Source organism: Lontra canadensis, unplaced genomic scaffold (genome assembly GCF_010015895.1).
Source record: "Lontra canadensis isolate GAN:19392208 unplaced genomic scaffold, GSC_riverotter_1.0 scaffold25, whole genome shotgun sequence".
Lineage (NCBI taxonomy): Eukaryota > Metazoa > Chordata > Mammalia > Carnivora > Mustelidae > Lontra > Lontra canadensis.
Genome location: NW_022631019.1, coordinates 6,101,262 through 6,122,257, shown reverse-complemented (window position 1 = coordinate 6,122,257; position 20,996 = coordinate 6,101,262). Strand labels below are relative to the sequence as shown.

General features: G+C 54.8%; 1 protein-coding gene across 1 annotated transcript; it reads left to right on the top strand.

Annotated features, from left to right (window-relative positions):
* The first annotated feature begins 3,729 nt into the window (after nt 1-3,729).
* Nucleotides 3,730-20,717, top strand: LOC116871021 (solute carrier family 2, facilitated glucose transporter member 5). Its single transcript, XM_032863327.1, has 12 exons — nt 3,730-3,934; nt 10,101-10,199; nt 10,790-10,950; nt 13,016-13,140; nt 16,634-16,786; nt 18,134-18,259; nt 18,392-18,579; nt 18,686-18,796; nt 19,236-19,337; nt 19,663-19,738; nt 20,217-20,344; nt 20,437-20,717. The coding sequence occupies exons 1-12, from the start codon at nt 3,902-3,904 to the stop codon at nt 20,638-20,640; spliced, it is 1,506 nt and encodes a 501-aa protein (XP_032719218.1). The 5' UTR covers nt 3,730-3,901; the 3' UTR covers nt 20,641-20,717.
* The last annotated feature ends 279 nt before the right edge of the window (nt 20,718-20,996 follow it).

The following is a 20,996-nucleotide window of genomic DNA, read 5'->3' as shown; positions in this document are numbered from 1 at the left end:
TCTGGTGCTACTTCAACTTTTTACATTTTTGTTGAATTTTCCCACATAAACTGGTAATTCTGAAAAGCCTCATTTTCAGAAGGATCATTTTGATTCTTCATTGCAACAGTCATACAGAAGTCGTCCTGTTTCACCGCCCCTGGTACTGTCAGTCAGCAAGTCTTGTCACTTTTATAGCCTAGATATTTCTCGGATTAATTGACTTCTCTCATCTCTTCCTCTACCCTCCGTGGGTCTGGGTCGGTCGTACAGCAAAGGAACCACTCCCTCCCCTCTTCCCCAGTCCGTGAACCTCTGTTCCCTCTGTGGTTCACCTCGAGGTAGCCACTGTGAGTTTGGAAGAACGCAAATCTGATCTCTCTCGAAACTCAACACCTCCTCTCTGCTCCTAGGACAAAAATCGAGCTCATTAACGCGCGTGGTCTACAAGTACTAAGTCTAGTCCGGCCCAGTCTGCCCCGCCAGCCTCCCCCCTACACTCTTCCTCTTTGCCTTGTGCTCCTTAGCCACACTGACCTTGCAATTTCTTGATGGCGTTACGCTCCGACCACAGGCCTTGGCACATACTGTTCCTGTCTGGAAGGCCTCTCCACCACCCCCTCCCCATCCACCCACTTTGCCTGGGTAAGCTCTTTTCCTCCTTCCTTCCTGTCTCGGCTCAAGCTCACATTTTTAGGACTGCTTTTCCTGACCAGCCCTCTACCCCCATCTTTAGAGCTCTTTTATTGTTGTAAATTCATCAATGTGTTTATTTGGTTAAACTGTGTCTTCAAGTAGAGTCTAAGCTGCCTGGGGCAGTAGGCAGTTTTTCTCTTGGAACCCTGTTGCACTCCCCTTCCCGTACAGCATTAGGCTCAGTAAATATAAATGGAGCGGCGCCTGGGTGCCTCGGTGGGTTAAGCATCCGACTCTTGAATTCAGCTCAGGTCATGATCTCAGGGTCACGTCAGGCTCTGTGCTCAGTGGGGAGTCTGCTTGAGATTCTCTTTCTCCCTTGGCCCCTCCTCCTCCTGGAACTCTCTCTCTAATAAGTCTTTTAAGACTTTTAAGGGGTGCCTGGGTGGCTCAGTGGGTTAAACCTCTCCCTTGGGCTCAGGTCATGATCTCAGGGTCCTGGGACCAGCCCCACTTTGGGTTCTCTGCTCAGCAGGGAGCCTGCTTGCCCCCTCTCTCTGCCTACTTGTGATCTCTCTCTCTGTGTCAAATAAATAGATAAAATCTTTAAAAAATAACAAAATGAAATAAGTCTTTTAAGAATAAAATATAAATGGAAATATATGCTAGGGTCGAAATCACCTGTGATCTCACGTTCCAGGATAACCACTGTTGTCAGATTCTGGTAAGTCTCCTAAGGTTGTGCGCTGACATATTTACATTTTATGTTAGTAATAGCACTTTGGGAGTTAAATTCTGGCACTCAGATCCTCATGTTAGAGTCCCCGGCCACACTTCCTGGGTCATGAGAGGTTAAAGAGGCCCTATACCTGGCCCTCTTTGGGTCCTTCTCTCCCTCAATGATAAAATCCTGATATAATAAAATCCCAATATAATATAATATATAAATTATATAATAATATAACAAAAGTCCTAATATAATACTTCTCCTAATGAGGACCCGAACTGTGTGGAAGGTGGGGAAGAGTGGCAGGAGGGCCCTGCCAGGACCAAGCATGGCCCCGTAACTGTCCACTTTTCCTTTAAAAGGGATTCCTTAGCTCTTTGTAGAGGTAGTTTCAAAATACACGCAGTTTCTCGGAAAAACTTGTACATGATCCCGGACACACCTCAGCCTGTCATTGGGTCGATCAGTGGTGTTCATTAGTGTCCATTTTAAACCACAAGGCAAAAATAGGCTTCAACTGGCAGGTTCTTCGAGTCCAGACCAGGGCCAGGCAGGGAGGGCAGGGCCCAGAGGCCAGAGTCTGAGACCCCCACCCCACTCTGAGACCATTTAAGGGGTGGGGTGCAGAGCACAGACCCCAAGTCAACCTGCCAGGGGTGTGCCTCCAACTGGCGGGCCATTACCCCATCTGAATGCCCAGATTCCCTGAGTCCAAGGGCCCTTCCTTGGGCTCAACAGCAGCTGGAGACCCCAAGCTGCTGGGCCCAGTCCCTGGGCTGGGAGGGTTGGAGCAGGGATATAGCAGATAGCACCTATGAGGGGTGCAGCCCCCAGCCCTTGGGCTCACTCACTCCTGGGTGCTCCCGGTGGCAGGAGCCCAGGCAAAGGGCTGTACCCCGTTGGCTGGCCCTGCTGGGGTGCTGGTGACACATGGCCATGCCTGCAATGCCTGAGTCCCACAGGAACCAAGTAGGGCCTCAGTGGGGCTGGGGAGGTCAGGCGACGGGCAGGATGTCCCCCTGCCCCCTCCCGCCCCCTCCACCTCCCCAAGCATGCAGGAGGCCCGGGACAGGTGGGCCTGGCCATGACTCAGGGCTGCCAACAGAGGCCACTTCTTTTTGTTTGCACAATCTGTCTTTCCCTTCACCCCCTCCCCTCTCCCCCCACCAAAGTGCATTTTCTTTGGAGAATTCTCCAGAGCTCTCTGAAATGATTGGGAACCTCTGGTCTTGCCAAACCTTCCTTGGGCATCATGCTGTGATACAGAGAGAAAGGACGGAATGAGCTGGTGGGGAAAAATGGCCAGTCCTCCCTGGCGACGGGGGCATAGGGCCCCCCCAACGCACACGCACAGGCCCTTCGTCACCCTCCTCCAGTCTCCCGCATGTAAGACCCTGGTCACAATTCCCAAGCCTGCTACTGATGTAGGAACGGCGCCCAGCACACGGTGGACTCCTGGTTCTTTGGGAAAGGATGGGGGGCGCCTGGGTGACTCAGTTGGTTTAAGCATCTGCTTTGGCTCAGGTCATGATCTCAGGATTCTGGCTCCTGGCTCAGCAGGGAGGCTGCTTCTCCCTCTGCCTCTGCTGCTCCCCCGCTTGGGCTCTCTCTCTCTCTCTCTCTCTCTCTCTGACAAATAAGTAAAATCTTAAAAAAAAAAAATTGGGGAAGGAGGGAGAGGAGTGGCTGAATTAATAGATTTGCACCTCAGCAAGTAAAACAGGAAATACATCCCGTAAAGACGAAAGCCTGTGGGCCTTGTGGGACTCTGCCCCAGATTTTGGCCCCTTGACCCGGGCTGCCCACGCTTCCAAGGAAGCCCACGCTCCAGCCGCGGCGCGGACACGCGCTGAGCGCAGGAGGCGGCCGTGGCCTGTTCACGCCTGGCAGACCCGGTGGACCCAGGCCAGCAGCCGTGACTCACTTTCCCTGCCCTGCAGATAAAGGCATCTGAGCTATTTACTGCCTTTACAGAAGTGATGATCACAGAGAAAGTCGCATCTTCAGGCCCCTCGGGTCCTCGCAAAGGAAAATAAACTCTCCGAGCTAGTGTGGCGCGGCTATTTGAGGAAAAGCGGACTCCCAGACAGACGGGCTGCGGGCTTCCTGGCAGGGACCACTTCCCAGGAACCTCCGGTGACCCTAACCCTTGGCCTCGTGCTACCTGGTACGATGTGGGGCCGGTGGCTTTCCGAGTGTTTGTGACAGAAATAACTCCCCCAGTCACTCATCACGAGCCCGACTGGTGGAGGTTCTCCAGGGAGCCACGGCCACAGCCCGCCCCATCGGGCAGGCGCTGCCGGCGGTGCTGGGGGGAGGGGGCGCCCGCCGGCTGAGCCAACCCCCAAGCTTTGCATTTAAAAGAAGTGAAAGGAGACACACAAGCACACACCTCGGGACTCCTGAAAGGGTTATTCAGTGCGGGGCTGGCTGTAAAAACGCTATTGGCTGATCCTTGGCGCGGCCAAAGTACAACCCGAATGTCTTCTTTCTCCATTCAGCGCTTTTGTTATTTTGGCTGAAAGGAAGTCGCAGGCGCTCCCCTCTGGCAGGCCCAAGATGGAGCAGCAGAGCCCGGCCAAGAAGGAGGGGGTAAGTGGGTCTCCCGGGGAAGGAAGGAGCGCGGAGCGGCCCGCTGCTGACGGCCGCTCGGCTCTGCTCCCGGGAGGGACGGGGCCCGTTGGACGGAGCCTTCGAGCTCGCTTTGACAGGGACTAGGAGACCATTCAGGGACACTTAGATTTTGGAGACTGGCCGGGGATCATTCTCCCCGAACAGCCTTGAAAAGTACCTGCCACCAAATTGAAGACTGGTCGAGGCTTTTGTTGTCCCCAGTGCCTTACCCAGAAAAGCTGGAGGAGAAGGGCCTCTGCCCTCCCCACCCCACACGCCCCGGCCCCACAAAACCCTTGCACGATGTGGGTGAGGTGCTTTTCTTAATTTGTTTTGATGGGGGCTTCGGGACACTGGCATTCGGTTCTGGGGCAAGTCACGCGGCAAGGCCGGCGTGGAAAGGGGGAGGATGCCGAGAAGACTCAGAATGGACTCGAGCCTCATTCCCATCTGCGAGCAGGGATGCCCGGCCTTTGAGAGGAGAGACTCCCTTGTTTTCAAGACAAGAGTTTTCTGGCCTCTCCCCTCCTGCCCCACTCCCCTCCTGCCCCACTCCCCTCGCTCAGAGAATTTCGGCTGTCCTTTGAGAGTCTCTTGATTGAGGAGAGTTCGGGAAGACAGAACCTGCGAATTTATCACGAGGAATTCGCATTTTAGGCATTGCGGCTCATCCGCTTGTATTTGTGGAGACAGGTTCCTGCCTGTGCCGGTGTTGCCTGAGCCGGGCGCGGAGGGGAGACCATTCCACAGACAGGTCGAGAGCACACTCTGCGGATTCAGAGCAGGTGTGGGAGGCGGGAGGTCCTGGTTCTGTTCCCGCTCCATCCTGTTCGAGCTGCGGGAACGTGGGCACGTTGTTTCACTGCTCTGTGCCTCAGCCTTCTCATCTGTAAAATGGGGATAATAACCAGACCGCCCCCTAGGGCTACTGGACCAATTACCTGGCCCGTAGTGGGTCCCCCATAAATGTTACTACTTTTGCTCATCCTTTAGAGCGGGGCACGAATGGCATTTGGGGTCCGATGACTCTTTGCTGTGGGGGGCTGGCCTGTGTATTGTAGGCCGTTTAGCAACCTCCCTAGTCTCTACTCATTAGAGGCGTTCTCGTGCTGCGAGAATTAAGTTTTGAAGGTTAATGAGCCTTCCCACGTGGATCTCGTTTGACTCTTGCAGCAACCAAGAAAGGTGGGCGCGCTCAGACGTTAAGCCCTCTATCTCATAGAAAAGGGGCTGTGAGTCGACAAGAACTTAGGGTCTTGGGGGCCGCCAGAGGCCCTCATCGGGTCTGTGCCCTCTTTTCAAAGAGGAATGCCCTGGCCAGCTCTGCCGCCAGATGAGGCCGCAGGAGAACAGAAAAGCCCCGCATGGTGGTGCCTGAAAGGAAGCCACACATCTGGAGAGGATAGGATTAAAATGGTCACATGCAGCAGGTACGGGCTGATTCTAGCTAGATGCCTGCCCCCTGGATTCTCCAAAGAAGGAAGCCCGCGCTCCAGGGGCGGGGGGGGGGGGGGGGGGGGGGGGGGGGGGGGGGGGGGGGGGGGGGGGTGGAGGCCTCCCCTTCCCGGCTGCCTGAGGCCAGAGCTGCCCCTTTGGACAAAAGCCAGGACACGTGCTGGGCTTCCTGGGATGCATGAAAATGAAATGATTCCCGTGGTGGCTATGGGAATATCTGCAGGTTACTGAGGGAAGCCCAGGGGGCATTTTGGAGCCCAGGAAAAGTGGAGGGGGCCTGCTCTCTGTCCCCCCATTGGCTGTGTGACCATGGCCTCATTGGCCTTTGGGTTCCTCATATGTAAAGAGAAAAGACCAGAATCTGACCAATGTGCGTCAAGGATTTTTCTTCCAAGAAAAAGGACTCTTGGCCTGAAGGGGGAAAAATGAGCCAAGTGTTTTTAGAAAATGAAGACATAATTTTTGTGGGAGGGGGGAATGCGCCTCCATCAACAGCACACCTAGTGTGATGGGATGCGTAACTTCCCTTCTGGTGTGATCGGTGTTGGTGGTGAGAGCAGGGCTGTGTGTAGAACTCACTATAAGCCAAGTGTTTTTCGTGTGTGAACTCATTCATTCCTCACCTCAGTCCTGTGAGGGAGGGAGGGCCGTCCCCATTTTACCGGTGAAGGAGCCAAGACACAGAAGTTCTGTAACTGGCCCAAGGCCACACAGCCAGCAGCAGGAGCGTAGGATCCGATCCCGGGCCCTTGGGCTGCCCCCCCCCCCCCGCCCCACCGAGCTCGAAACCACCAGAGCCACAAGGCAAGACACCTCTCCTGTCCCCCAGCCGCACCTAGGCCTCCCTTTCTGTTTGTGAACGTTGGGATCGGAAGTGTGAGAAAGTGACTCGAAGAGTTAATCATTCATAAGAACTAACTTTTCTGGAGATGTTTGAGTTCTCCTGGGAGATTCCGGACAGCGGGAATGGATGTAGGAAGCAGATTCCCAAAGGGAGCTGTTTTGGGGCAAAGCTCCCTTCCCAGCAGCCTTAAATCACATCCAGTTGGAAGCCGGCCCCTGAAGGTGGCTTTTTAATGAAGTCTGAAAATGTGTTCAGTGTTATGAAACAGGAAGCCCATTTACTGTGGGCATGAGGAACGTGCAGTTGCTCCCGAAAGCATAGCTGGGTCATGGCTCCCCTTGGCCACTGAGGAGACACCCCACCCCCTTTCACGTCTGAAGGCCATTTGTCACTTTTACAAGCTGCTGAGAGACCTGGGCCCCTTCCCTCTCATGCCCTACTCCAGCCCAGTACTAGATCTCTTCCCTCCTGGAAAGCCTACAAAAAAAAAAAAAAAAAAAAAAGGAAAGAAAGGAAGGAAGGAAGGAAGGAATGAAGGAAGGAACAAAGGAGAGAGGAAGGAAGGAGGGAAAGGAGAGAAAGAAAGGAAGGAAGGAGTGGAGGAAGGAAGGAAGAAAGAGGAAAGAAAGAAAAGAGAAAAGAAAAGAAAAAAGAGGGAAAAGAAAAGAAATAGGAAAAGAAAAGAAACTGTGGTTTGCTTTTACATGCCTTTTAAATATAGTACCTTTCCTGAGAACGTAACTCACAGACCATGCGATTTACCCATGAGAAGTATACAATTTGAATAAAATACACAAATGTACAGTTGTGCAGCCATCAGCATGGGTAAATTTAGACCATTCTCATCACCCCTAAAAGAACCCTGTGCCCCGTGGCAGTAACCCACATCTCTCCCTAGACCCTGGCAACCACCCAGCTACCGTCTGTGTCTCCCTAGATTTGCCTGTTTTGGACCTTTGGCAAAGACGAAGGCAGACAGCAGGGGCTCCTCTGTGACTGGCTGCTTTCACTTAGCATGTTTTCAAGGTCCAGCCACCGTGTGTCGTGCGTGTCAGTCCGTTGTCTTTCCTCCTGGTCAGGTCGTCTTCCGTTGTCTGGCTGTGCAGACAACTCATCAGCTCATCCGTACTGGGATGGTTTCCAGCTCGGGGCTGATAGGAATAATGACGCCACGAACATTTGTGTTCAAGTGTTTGCATGCACGTGTCTTTCTTTCTCTTGGGGGGACACCTGTGTGTGGGACCACTGGGTCATACGGTTACCCTGTTTAACTTTGTGATGGTCCTCAGAGCTAGTGCTTCTGTCCCTGGCTCAGCCATGCCCCTCACCCAAGCCCCTGTTCACTTCTGGCTCCTCTTTTAAACCACTTCTGTGGTTTTTTTCCCTCTGTAGAGCTCACTACAGTGATAATTAAACTATTAAGTTATTAGGTTGGGTTTTTTGTTTGTTTGTTTGTTTTTTTAATGTTCGCCTTCCCCACTGGACCATGATGTGGAGGGTGGCCCATCTACTCACCAGACTGTAGCGTGGTGTCTGGAATAGAGTCAGGTCTCAGCCACTATTTGTTTAATGAATGAAGGCATTTGGACAGCGTGGTCAGCGAGAACCTACCCAGAATGTCTTTACGGTTTCGACAGAGGGTAACCCCTGACTCCTACGGGTCCAGAGAACGTGCCTGTAGCTTGAATTCAGGGAGGAAGACAAAGCACGGACGTTAAGTTGTATGCTCTGTGCTTGGAGAGTCTGCGGCTGGAGTTCTTCCTCATCTGTTCCCTGGGATCTCCTAAAAGCAGTCCGGTCACCGGCCGGCCGGCCGTGGTGCCTGGCAGTGTCCTGCCTTCTGGGGCACCAGCCGGCTCCCCAGAGGAGCTCTGCTAAGGTCTTCAAAGCAGAGGACCCACGGGAGTAGAAAGCGGTCAGGAGGGGCCCTTGGCAGTTTGAGTGAAGCCTACTGTGTTTCTAGTTAATCATTTACCTGGAAGAGAATTAGAAGAGGAAAACTGTTCATCAGTTTCCTGCCTGCCTTCCTCCTTCCTCCTTACCCCCTTCCACAAAATCAAGCAATAGAACCCCCGTAGGGGAGGGACTTTGTTTTGTTTTCCCCTGTATCCCCAGCACTTAAGAACAATGCGGGCTCAGAGGGTGCCACCATGTGTTGGAGGGAAGGAGGGAGGGAGTAACTGCCCAGAGCACCTCCCGGGGGAGCGAGGGCAGCCCTGTCTTGCATCTGGGGTGAAGTCTGTGTGCACCCGTGTTCCTTCCTGTGCCCTCCCCACCTTTAGCAAGCACAGGGTAGCATGGCAGCAGCCCGGGAACCGACTTTCTCTCCTGGGCACCATCACTGCCCCCCCACTTTGGTCACCTCCTCCCCATACTGGCCCCAGGGAATGGTGGGGGCTGAGGAGAGACTGGAAACCAGAGCCCATGCTTCTTACCCTCCTTGCCAGAAACTTCCTGCTGAATGAACCGTTTGTTAATTCCTTTGGTGGAGGGAGGAGAGGGCGAGGTTTCATTTGTGGGGCCTCCTGGCAGGTCTTGCCCCTGCTGCTTGGCTGTTAACCGGCTCGTGTTCTCCGGGGCCCCGGGGACAGGGCAGGGATGGCTGTGGTGTCTCTGCCACCGGCCTGGCCCCTCAGCTCTCTGCAGAGGCGCTGCTTGGAGGGAGACCCGGGGACCTTGGCAGCCATGAGGGAGCACGTGTCCGCGGGACGGGGCCTCGGTGGGAGCACGGGGAGGAAGATGCTCCAGGGGCGGCTTCTGAGAGCACGTCCAGGCCCCGGTCAGTGGATTCAGCTCCACAGCTCGACACTTCTGTGATTCAACCTTGCAACAGCTCTGAGGGAGTGTGATTGACCCTCCTTTTAAAGAGGAGGAAACTGAAGAGTCTAGCAATTAAGCTAGAAAGTAGCAGCGGGCAGATGCAAGATGAAATCTGTAGATTCTGAGCCCCTGGGTGGCTCAGTCGGTTGAGCGTCTGCTCAGGTCATGATCCCAGGGTCTTGGGATCGAGTCTCACGTCAGGCTCCCAGCTCAGCCGGGAACCTGCTTCTCCCTTTCCCTCTGCTGTTCCCCCTCTCTTGTTCTCTCTTTCTCTCTCTCTCTCTGTCAAATAAATATCTTAAGAAAAAAAAAAAATCTGTATATTCTAGAGAAAACCTTTTTCCACTTTTATTTTTCTCCAATTTTTCGTGACCTTACTAACGACTTCCCCCTCGTCGTTAAGTAAGTGTTCAGTTTCCTCAGTGTCAAAGGGGAACATGATCACAGAACATTGAGTCCCCAGAAACCTGTATTTAAATATTTCCTCCTCATGCCTGTTAAAGCAAAAGTCCAGAGGCTCAAGGAAGTTAATCCGTGGCCCTAAAGAAACAGAATTGTTCACATTTTCTCCTCTTCGATTGTCAGGGGAGGACTTGGGCGCTGCTGGCTGCTGTCATGCGGTGGAGTGGTGGGGAAGCATTTCAGACAGAGGTAGAGTGTTGGAGCAGGTGAACCTTCGGTGTCTTTCTGACCCAGGGGTACTCAGGGGCAGTCGCTTTCCCCAACCAGGCCGACATTTAGTGATGGCTGGAGACACCTGGGGACGGGTGGCCCTACAGTGCATCTGGGACAGCCCCCCAGAGCAGAGAATCATCTAGCCCTTAAATGCTTCGGCTCAAGGAACTTTCTATAAGGTGGTAGAGGTAGGTTTCGAGACAGGGAGCAGCTGGAAGACAACAGATCTCCAGATTTGTCTTGCGTCCTTCTAGAAGAGACAAATGCATCCTTCTAGAAGACTTTGGGGTAAAAGTTCCCTTGAACCCCAGCTGCTTCCTATGACCTAAGCCAGGATTTCTCCTCCCACAGAGGCTGACGCTCGTACTTTCACTGGCGACGCTGATAGCCGCCTTTGGGTCATCCTTCCAGTATGGGTACAACGTGGCCGCCGTTAATTCCCCTGCCGAGGTAGGTCGCTGGGGGGAGTGAGAAGCAAACCCCTCACCCCTGCCAGTGGGTTGGGGGTTTGGAGCAGCTCGTGCCTGGAATTGGCCTCTGGGGTGGCGGTCCATGCACGCTGGGGTGCACGGTGGGCCCTCAGGTCACGGGGGAGGGAGATACCCACGAGACACAGCGCAGGCCCGAGGGAGTGACTTGTGGGCACGTGGGGGTGAGCCGGGTGCCTGGCCTTGGCTTCTCATGACAGTCAGACCTGGCTCTTCACCCAGGGGCTGGCCTTGGGGGTGCGGGGGGGGTGCTCTGGTCTTCCCCAGCCTTGCACTCTCCAGAGGAGTCTGGAGGGTCAGAGGTCGTCCAAAGGCCTAGAACACTGGGGTTAGCTACGTCCTGGGCAGGGTGCCTATCAGAGGCCTGGCATCTCCCCGCGTGGGTGCCCCTGCTAGCTTCTCTTCGTACCACTCTGTCCCTCCTCCCTGCCACTCACTAGTGTCGCTGTCTGTGTGCCCAGGTCGTCCACTGGGGGGCCTGACAGCTCACGGTGCGCTTTCTGCAAAACCGGGTCAAGTTATTTTGGTGCTGTCTTCTGCTTTGTTCTCCAGCTCATGAAAGAGTTTTATAACCAGACCTACTATGAGCGCAACAATAACTACATAAACGAGTTTTCCTTGACGTTGCTGTGGTCTGTGTCTGTGTCCATGTTCCCGTTTGGAGGCTTCCTTGGCTCCCTCATGGTCGGCCCCTTGGTGAATAAATTTGGCAGGTAAGGCCAGGTGAATTTCCAGCTCCTGAAATCCCCAGACCCCATCCATTCAAAACCTAAGCCTAAAGCCAAAATCGGTTTTTTTGTTGGTAAAACTAGGTAATAACCGGTGTGATGATTTCTGTTTTCTAATAGGGTCTTAAGAAGACCCGATGTTGACCAAGTGTCTGGGGACGGAGGCAGGGTCTAGAAGTGGGTGTGGCGGGTCTTGGGCTCTGGGGGCAGGTCCAGAAAGACCAGAATGTACTTCCCAGCCCCGGACTCGCTCCCTCTCTCTGTTCTCCTGCCTTGCCAGGTATGTTCCTTACCAAAATCAAAACAAGTTCTCTCCTCGTGTGTGTGTGTGTGTGTGTGTGTGTGTGTGCGCTTTGAAAGGATTCAAACCCCAGGTAACAGGACCACGATGTCAGTCCCAATGTAGGTCACAGCACAGTGTTCTCAAACTCTGCTTCCCAAACAAATACAAACTCACTGCTCTGTCCTTTTACCTTGGGATCAAGTAATACTCAAAACTGAGCCCAAATTAAATTCCCATAAAACTCTGAAATGGCTGCGATGACTGTCAGACCTTCCAGGGCGAAACCACATGGTCCCGGGGCAACTCTCACTTGGGGTGTTGTGAACGTCAAGGGCAGAGCTCCTATCTTTGCCCCTAATTCTAGTAGCATTAGAGGTTGTATATTTGATTCCAAAAAAGGTCCTTAAGACATCACACTCCCTCGTGTAAATTCCATGGGCATGAGAAAGTGGCCTTGTTACTCGTGGTATATAAGAGCCCCTCCCTGCAGCCCCTTCCCTTGGCGAACAGGCACACAGGCTAGGTGAGGTCAAATCATCTTCTTGGCCACATATCTTGTTAGCTTGAGAGTCAAGGCCAGAACCCAGCGCCCTCTCCAGTACTTTTCAAAAAGAGCCCCAGATTAGAAACATCCAACCTCTGCTTTGGGATCTAAGATTCTGAGGTCTTCCTGGGAGGTTGGTGTTGGACCTGGCAGTTCCCCCTGCCGGCCAGAGCAGCAATCAGGTCACAGATCTGCAGGCCAGGTCTCCTGGAGTAAAGGACTGGGGTCCATGTTGATCCGTTTGGTCCAGATGAAGCCCAGCTGTCTGCTTGAGAACATGATAAAAATGCTGTTCACTTGCTTGTGGTTTCCTTGTATAACCGTAGCAACTAATAATTTATTGACGGGTTCCTGTGTGCCAGGCTCTAGCCTTTGCTTGCGTTTTTAGAGTTTTCAGGGTTTTGGTTTTTTTTTTAAGGGTTTTTAGTTCCTCCAGTCCATACAACAGCCCCATCCCCTTTTTCAAAATGGGAAAACAAAACAGAGAGATGCTGTCCCTTAGCCAAGATTATACAGCTGGGAGGAAATTCCATCTCTGGGCCTGTCCAGGCAACACTGTTGTATCGGGGGAGTTTCTTCTTGATCTGTTGCTTTATTGCTTAATCACACACATAGTATCTTTTTCATACAAGATGTTTACATGTTCAAGTGGTCAGACTTAAACCCTCATTTATGGTTTTTGCCTTTTGTGTCTGAAGACAGCCTTCCCTACCTGCCTGGAGTCACAAAGATAGTCTTCTGTCATTTAAAAAATAATGTTACAGTTTTGTTTTTCCCAGACAGATGTGGCATTTTAACCCTGAAAGATTTTTCTGTATGCTGTTGAATTCAGTCTGCTAATATTTCATGTACGATTTTCCATCTTTGTGATACCCATGAGGTTGGCCCTATACATTTCTTCTAATGTCCTCACCTGATCTGGTTTCAAGATTCTACTAACATCCTGCAAGTTGATGATTTGAAAAACCCTTAAGTGTATTGTAGTGTTCGGTTCTTTGCCTCTGCTCCCCGTGACCGATGCGCTCTGCACTGTGGTCATCTCCATTGGCTCCCACGGAGACTGTGCCTCGGCCAGGCTGTGCCCTTGACCCCTCTCCGCCTTCGATCACAGACAGAAGCAGCAGCAAAGCCCACTGCTGTAACTGGCCAGACGCTTGGTGAACATCTGTTAAACGAATGAATGAATCCTCTGCCCGGACTAACTGACATTTCGTCCTCTCCAGGAAAGGGACTTTGCTCTTCAACAACATCTTCTCCATTGTACCCGCGATCTTAATGGGGTGCAGCGAGGTTGCCCGGTCGTTCGAGATGATCATTGTGTCCAGACTTTTGGTGGGAATATGTGCAGGTAAATAATGCTGGGCTGCGCTACTGCTCTTGGGGAGGAGGGGCAGGTGCTGGGATCTGGACCATTCTGGGGCCACTGGAGCACACAGGCGCAGCAGAAACTGCTTGTTCCTCCGCCCTGAACTAGACCCCGGAGCCTACACTGAGTCTCAGATGTATTCAGGGACAAGTGTCCCTGTGCCACTTCCTGCAGAGAGAGCCCTTGCATGAAGGAGAGACATACAGGATCCTGTGCAGAGGTGGGCTTCCATCTGGCCCTTCGTCTGCGTTTTCTCAACAGCAGGCGGCCAGTGAGTGGGCGGTGACCCCTGATTAGTGAGCAGCACTTTTTTTTCTAGACAGACTAGACAGTGTCATGTGTCATAAAGATAAGGATTGTCTTCTGGAACTTCTGCTTCGCTTATTGGTAATGTATGAAAATCAGGCTGCAGTGTCAAACGTGTTTCTGTATTTTTTACTGTGGGTCATGGCTAGAAAAGCATAACAGTCTAATGGACAAATCCCTCCTAACAAGAGCAGGAAGGTGAAGTTTGCAAAGGGCTCTTCAGAGGTCCTTTTGCACTTCCTCCTCCCTGGCCCACCTGTTGCGCAGAGTAAGGACTGGCTGGGGTCTCTCGCCTTGCAAACCCTCCAAAGCCATCCTTGAAGTCTGCGCTCCCCCATCATTGCTTCCGACCAGAGAGATGGGGCTAAAGCCGTGCTTGCGACCTTCGCCTGACTTGGCATTCTTCTGTAGACTGTAGTTCCCAGGCCTGGGGGTTGGGGGCGAGCAGGACTCCCACTCTCGGAGCCGTGCACTTTCTGGGTGGGCCCCCAGGGTGAGCACCCCCAAGATGCCGCATCCTGGGCCCTTGCCAGCAACCCCACACCCAGCCCTGGCAGTGCCAACGTGTCTCATTTTCTCCTTCCAATCATGGGGCTAGGGGTGGACGGATATCTGGGCCACATGTCAGCAAGCCCCTCAGTGGGTACTGGGGACAGTGGGGGATGCAGCAAGGACCTGGTGTCGGGGAAAACGGCGAGGAATTGAGGGGCCGGAGAGAAGAAGAGGAAAATAAGATCCTTGAAGAGAGGAGAGGTCCTGTGGTGGAGAGAGTGATGGGCCCTGGGACAAGCTTCCCTCCGCTTCCACCGCCGAGCCCCGAGGGCGCCTGGCCTGACTCCCCCGCAGCAGGGCTGGGCTAGTGATTCTGGGAGGCACCGGCTGTGGGCAGGTGCAGGCAAGCACTTTTCTGTGGACCATCCAACCCTTTAGGGTTAGTTCCAATGGGGAGCTATTAGGCTCCAATAGATAACAAATCACAAAACGCCCACCCTTTTGTCTTAAATAAGCAGGACTTTCAAGTCTGCGGGTCTCAGAAGTTTTGGCCTCAGGCCCTTCTTACCCTCTTAAAATCACTGAGGCTCCAAAGAGCTTTTTACTCGTGTGGGTTGTATTGGTCAATATTTACAACTTAGAAGTTGCAACCAAGGGGCACCTGGGTGACTCAGCCGGTGAAGTGTCTGCCTTCGGCTCATGATCCCAGAGTCCTGGGATCGAGCCCCATGTCCTTGCTCAGAGGGGAGTTTGCTTCTCCCTCTCCCTCTGCCTCTCCCTGCCCTGCTCATGCTCGCTCTCTCTCTCAAATAAATAAATAAAAATCTAAAAAGAAAGAAAGAAAAGACTGCAACCAAGATATGTTCACTTAATTCATTTAAATGGTGACCAGAAGCCCGTTATAAGAGCTATATATCCTAAAACCAAAACACTTCGTGAGAAGAAGGGTATTTCTTTGCGTTTTTGCAAATCTCTTTAATGTCTGGCTTCTCCAACCTGCTTCTGTATTCCAGGGGCTATGGTACCATGTCCCACGTAGCCTCTGGAGCGCTGCACTGTGTGCTCACGGGAGAAGGAGAACGAACCGGGCACTATCTCGGCATTCTTAAAAAATGCTTTTGATCTCACAGGCCCCCTGAGAAGGTGTCAGGAGTTTCCTAGGTCCTCAGATCCCATCTGGCTCTCACGTCCTAACCCATTCACGGTTCCCATTCACGGTTCGTTCTTTCACAGAGCTCCCGAGATAGTCAGGAAGCTGAGCGAGCCAGCAGCCAGCCGCTCAGACATCCTAAAAAGGAAGGGATTGACTGCTCTGCCAAAGAGGGTACGGGGACAAAGGGGATACAGGGACAGACAGCGGGACCTGAGACTCGCTGGCTCACCGTCAGCTCACGTGGCAAGAACACCAAGTGCTTTCTCCAAAGGGATTTCAAACGTAAAAGCCACCTTCTCCGACTCGGTCCCAACAGGCCCGCTGGGATTGCCCACTGGGGTCACTTTTAAATCAGAACGGGAATTGCTTTCCACCAGCACAAAGGGGACCCCATCCTTTCACAAACCTCCTGATGTTTGCCTCTTGGTCTTTTGTCCCTGTCATGGGAAGTACTTGTTGCTGAGATGTGGGGCCCCCCCCACCACCGCCAGGCCCTGACTGGTGACCACGGAGTCCGCCCCTCGAGGGCCCCTGCTTCCTCCCAGTCCTCTGGGCACTAGGCCTGCGGGGTCTCCCCATATACATACCCCACCAGACTTCTCAAGGCTGCTGTAAAGACGGCCTCTCTTTGCTCTGACAGCTGGGAAGGGCCAGTGTGAGTAGCAGCGAGCCTCTGCTAAACACCGAGCAGATATCCTTGGGCAGAATTGCCAGGCTTGAGCCCTTGGCTCTCAGACGCTCCCTCCTGTCTGGATGTCATCCAATACCCACACACTGCCAGCAGCTCCGACCTCCACACACCGCCACACTGTTCCCTCCACCTCCCCACGGCCGGAGCCCCCTCAGACCCACGTGTCTTTGAACCCCAGCCTGACTCCTGACAGGGTGTTCAATACTGGAACTCGTGACCACCCACCCAACCTCCGTCCAAGATTTTCAGCCTCTTGTTGGGCTTCTGGGAGAATTAGATGGGATGATCTATGTGCAAATACTTCCAAGCCTATAAAATCTAAGTCCCACCTGTTCTTCCTTGTTCCAGTAAGACGAGAAAATTGAACAATGGGCGTTCGGAAGTGGCAATTGTCCCCCGATATACATTTGCGATTTTGATGCTTGCAGATAGATGGAGTTGGTGGGCAGGGGTCCTGGGCCCCATCAGAACAGCTTCCCCCAAGGAGCCAGGGGAAGAAGGTGCCAGACCACACCTGGGCTTTTCTTCCCTGGCACCAAGCCAGCTAAGGGCAGCCCAAGGGGTCAGGCCACCTGTGTCCCCTGGCCCCTGTGACGAGTTGAGAAGCAAGGCTGCTTGTCAACAAACTTCCTGGGCTCAGATGATCCTTTCTTCCCTTACAGTTTAAAGGACGAGGAATTAAAAGGGGTTTGCTTACTCTCGCCGTTTGGAGACGGAAGTTTCTGCCCAGCTGCTGCGATGGCTGGATAAGAATAGAGTGTGTTTGGAGACATATCTTGTCCCTGCCAGACTTAATGTTTCCTGATGGTGTTTTTGCTTCAATCCCCTGCCAGGTCTGTCTTCCAACGTTGTCCCCATGTACCTGGGGGAGCTGGCCCCCAAAAACCTGAGGGGAGCTCTCGGGGTGGTCCCTCAGGTCTTTATCACCGTCGGCATCCTCGTGGCTCAGATCTTTGGTCTCCGGAGCCTCCTGGCCAACAAAGAAGGTAAGGTCCGGCCGCCCCAGACACCAGGCCTCCCTCTGCAGCGACTGGATGCTTCTGCGAGCTCCTTTCTCCTCTTGGGTCGGCTGGCCAGGCTCACCACGCTGCCCGGCCCCACGGTGCTGGCGCAGTGTTTGCACAGAACGGGCCCTCAGTACATTGGCGGGGACCGTGTAGCTGACATTTCCCAGTCCCTCAGAGGACATGGATGAGGGGCTTTGGAAGGAGCGAGAAGGGAGAGCCATTGCCTGACTCTCTCCCAGCTTCCTCGCTGGCTGGCCACACAGGGGCCCAGGACTTGGCGGTGACGGCCACCATGGCTCCAGGCTGTGTGCTTGAGGTTTCCTGCCGCCAACTCTCCAGCCTCCCAGCAACGCTGCTGGGGGGGGCACTGTGATCGTCCCATTCCACAGGCCAGGAAAGGGGGGGTCAGGTGGTGAGCTGCAGGGCCGGCCCCCACCCGAGATCCTGACTGGAGCCAGTGACTGCACCTGCTATGTCCCTCCTGGAGAGCCCACGCCCAGCACATAGTAGGTGCACAGTCACTGGTAACTACACTGCTTCTGCATGATAACCCCTTCAGGTCTCAGGGTTCGATCCTCAGAAAGGGAGATTGCCCTTAACAGTCACACCAGCCAGAATGTAAAATGTGCTTATTGTGGGCCAGGGCCCAGGTCTTCATATTATTTCCATTCAATCCTCCAAACAACCCTTTAAAGCAGATCCTGGTTTTATACCCATTTTACAGACGTGGAACCTGAGGCACAGAGAGGTTGGGTAATACGTCTAGGGTCTCCTTAGGATGTGTGTCCAGGTGGCTTGGGCCGAGGTCCATGTTTAATGGACCCCGGCCTGCCCCCACCCCCACTCCCCGTACTGACATTCATCAGCCCATCCTTGCCTCTCCCTGTAGCTGTTTACCATGTTTTGCAAAGACCGAGTCAGTCTTCTGCTTCTGGCTGTCATCCGCACGGTGCGGGGTCCAGCGTCAGTTTCTGCCACCGGCTCCTGTCGCGGTTTGCTTCCTTTCCCCTGCGGTGTAGAATTCTGTTTTGCGACTACACTGTGCTTCATGTATCTGTCTAGCATCGCAGACATTGGCCTTGTTTGTGGTTCTCATTTCTGGGGTCACTGTGGCTCGGACCGGTCCAGTTCAGGTGTCCCGGGGGGCCCAGCAGAGTCTTGGGCACGGGAGGGGTCCTGTGTCACCAGCTCTGGGTCTGGCCCTTAAGGAAACTAGTCTGGGACAGAGCGGCCAGCTGGGGTCCAGGGCAGGGGCGTGGGGCTGGGGGCAGAAGGCAGGTGACTTGGCCGGGGCGGGCGCTCACGTGGGCACTGGCTTCCCCGCAGGCTGGCCCATCCTGCTCGGGCTGACTGGGATCCCAGCGGCCCTGCAGCTTCTCCTCTTGCCTTTCTTCCCCGAGAGCCCCCGGTACCTGCTGATTCAAAAGAAGGATGAGGCGGCTGCCAAAGACGGTACGGCTTTACTGTGGCGGTGGGGGGGGGGGGGGGCTTTGCGGGGGGGAGGGACAGGGGATGGAGGCCGCAGCGTCCCAGCTCCGGGAAGTTGGGACCCCCCGAGCCCACCCCCCTGCTCCCCTCCCTTAGCGCTGAAGAAGCTGCGGGGCTGGGACGACGTGGGCTCGGAGATGGAGGAGATCCGGCAAGAGGACGAGGCGGAGAAGGCGGCAGGCTTCATCTCCGTGCTCAAGCTGTTCAGCATGAGGTCCTTGCGGTGGCAGGTCATCTCCATCATCATCCTCATGGGCGGCCAGCAGCTGTCGGGGGTGAACGCGGTACGGGGGCTGTGGGGCCGGAGCGGGCAGCCGGTGTCATCGCGGGGCTCGCCGGATCACGGGCGTTGCCCCGAGGTCCCCACCAGCCTCTGGGGGTCCCTTCCAGATCTACTACTACGCAGACCAGATCTACCTGAGCGCAGGGGTGAACCATCATGACGTCCAGTACGTGACTGTGGGCACCGGGGCCGTCAACGTGCTGATGACCGTCTGTGCCGTGAGTCCCCGACAGCCACCGGCGATGGAGACATCTGAAGAGTTGGGGGAGGGGGTCCTAGCTGAGGAAAGAGCTCGATCTGAGGTGCCTGAGGTCCTCGTCTCCCGCCTCTGGACTTCTGTCAGATGCCAGCCTGTGCATGCCACCCCCAGGATGGAGACCCTGCCCCCTGACTCTGGAAGCTTCCGCCGTAGGGAGTGCCTCCTTCCCAGTGTCTGACATTTGGGGCTCTTCCTGTGCCAGGGGCAGATGACACCGCTGGCCTGGGTGGTGTGGCGGCTGCTGGGGGACATAGCCCACCCGCTTCTCCTCACAAATGCCCCTTCAGAAGAGGGAGTGTGGGGGCTTCCTGTGAAGGCAGCTGTAGGCAGAGGTCTGCCCCCCTTCTCTGGCGGACCTCCTGGACCTCCCGGCTTGCCCTGTGCCCCCTCCCTTGCAGGTGTTCATAGTGGAGCTCCTGGGGCGAAGGGTCCTTCTCCTCCTGGGCTTCTCCATCTGCTTCACCGCCTGCTGCGTGCTGACGGCCGCTCTGGCCCTGCAGGTGAGGAGGGGGCTTCTGTCCACCCCCTGCACCCTCGCCTGCATCCCAGGGAAGAAGAGCGGAATGACCTTTGAGCAGCTGCAAGGAATCAGATGCCTGGGGACCATCAGCCCCCCATCACCCTCGCCACAAAGCAGCATAGAGCCCACGAATGGCTGGTTGTCCGGGGGCATCCGAGCGGGGCTGCCTGTTGGAAGAGCCAGGAGCCTTCCTATCCCAGCCCCCGGAGAGCCCCTGGCCCTCTGGGGACCAAGGTTCCTGACGTTCCCCATCTCCAGTTGTCCCTGCTTTGCCGGCCGTGATCCCCCCTCTTTTCTCCCCACAGGACACAATATCCTGGATGCCTTACGTCAGCATCGCCTGCGTCATCTCCTACGTGGTCGGACACGCCCTCGGGCCCAGTACGTACCCCAGTGCTGGCTCTATGCTGTCCTGGTCTCCTTTCTTGCACCATCAGCCCTAGAAACCTCTGTTCCCTGGAGAGACGCCTTGGAGGGTGGGATGCAGCCCCAGAACGGCTTCTCTCCCTGCCTTCCTATCGCAAAGGGGTCTGGACAGAGCATAATTAGAGTGAGAGCAAAAGCAGCCTTGACTGTGTGGGTTGAAACAGGGGCTGGGTGGTTGGCCTAGAGAAGCTTACGGGTGGTCACAGGCCCCTTTTCGGGACGTCACGCAGTGTCACCCGTGGTGCCCAATTCCTCCTCTTGACCCTCTCCTCCTGCTTTGCCACCAGCTCAGGAGTTCCCGAGACACGCTGCCCCTTAGGTCCCGATGCCTCAGGCCACCTGACATGGCAGGGGCTCCGGGGCCGTTTGTGGGCCTGCTCTGCTTGCTTCTGGAGAAGACAGCTCTTCTTCCTCTCCCGCTTTGCCCCCCCAGGTCCCATCCCCGCGCTGCTGATCACCGAGATCTTCCTGCAGTCCTCCCGGCCGGCCGCCTTCATGGTGGGGGGCAGCGTCCACTGGCTCTCCAACTTCACCGTGGGCTTGATCTTCCCATTCGTCCAAGTGAGTGTGCCCCGGGGGCCCCAGATGTGCAAATCCTCGGCAGTAAGGGGAGAACCTTCTCGAGCAAGTGAACCCCGATCCCCTTCCCACAGGTGGGCCTCGGACCTTACAGCTTCATCATTTTTGCTGTGATATGCCTTCTCACCACCATCTACATCTTCCTGGTTGTCCCTGAGACCAAGGGCAAGACATTCATGGAGATCAACCAGATTTTCACCAAGATGAATAAGGAGTCGGAGGTGCACCCGGAGAAGGAGGAACTGAAGGGCTTCCCGAGCTCCGCTTCGGGGCTGTAGCTCAGAAGAGGAGCTGATAAGCGGGTCTGAGTGGAGCGTCCCTCCTGCGCTTTCTTCCTGACCACCGGGTGTCCGTGAACATCTGAGGACCAGCCCGGGGTGGAACGCAGGCCCCCCCGGGACCGTCCAAAGCGCTGCTTGTCTCTCTCCACATTGACCCACCACCAACCCCAGCTCGCAATGAGCAGGCGCCCTCGCCGAGCTGGGTTCGCCACTGGGTGGCCCCTGATCACACCAGCTCTTACGACCAAAGTCATTACTGGGGCGGCAGGACGGAAGGAACCCGATCTGCCAGAGAAACGAACTCTTCTGCAGTCCCACGGGTCTGCTCGGGACCAGAGGCAGTCTTCCTCTTG

Coding starts and splice junctions, on each gene's coding strand:
- LOC116871021 (XM_032863327.1), top strand. CDS start 3,902: ATGGAGCAGCAGAGCCCGGCCAAGAAGGAGGGG. Junction 3,935..10,100: donor GCCCGGCCAAGAAGGAGGGG/GTAAGTGGGTCT, acceptor CTCCTCCCACAG/AGGCTGACGCTCGTACTTTC. Junction 10,951..13,015: donor TTGGTGAATAAATTTGGCAG/GTAAGGCCAGGT, acceptor CGTCCTCTCCAG/GAAAGGGACTTTGCTCTTCA.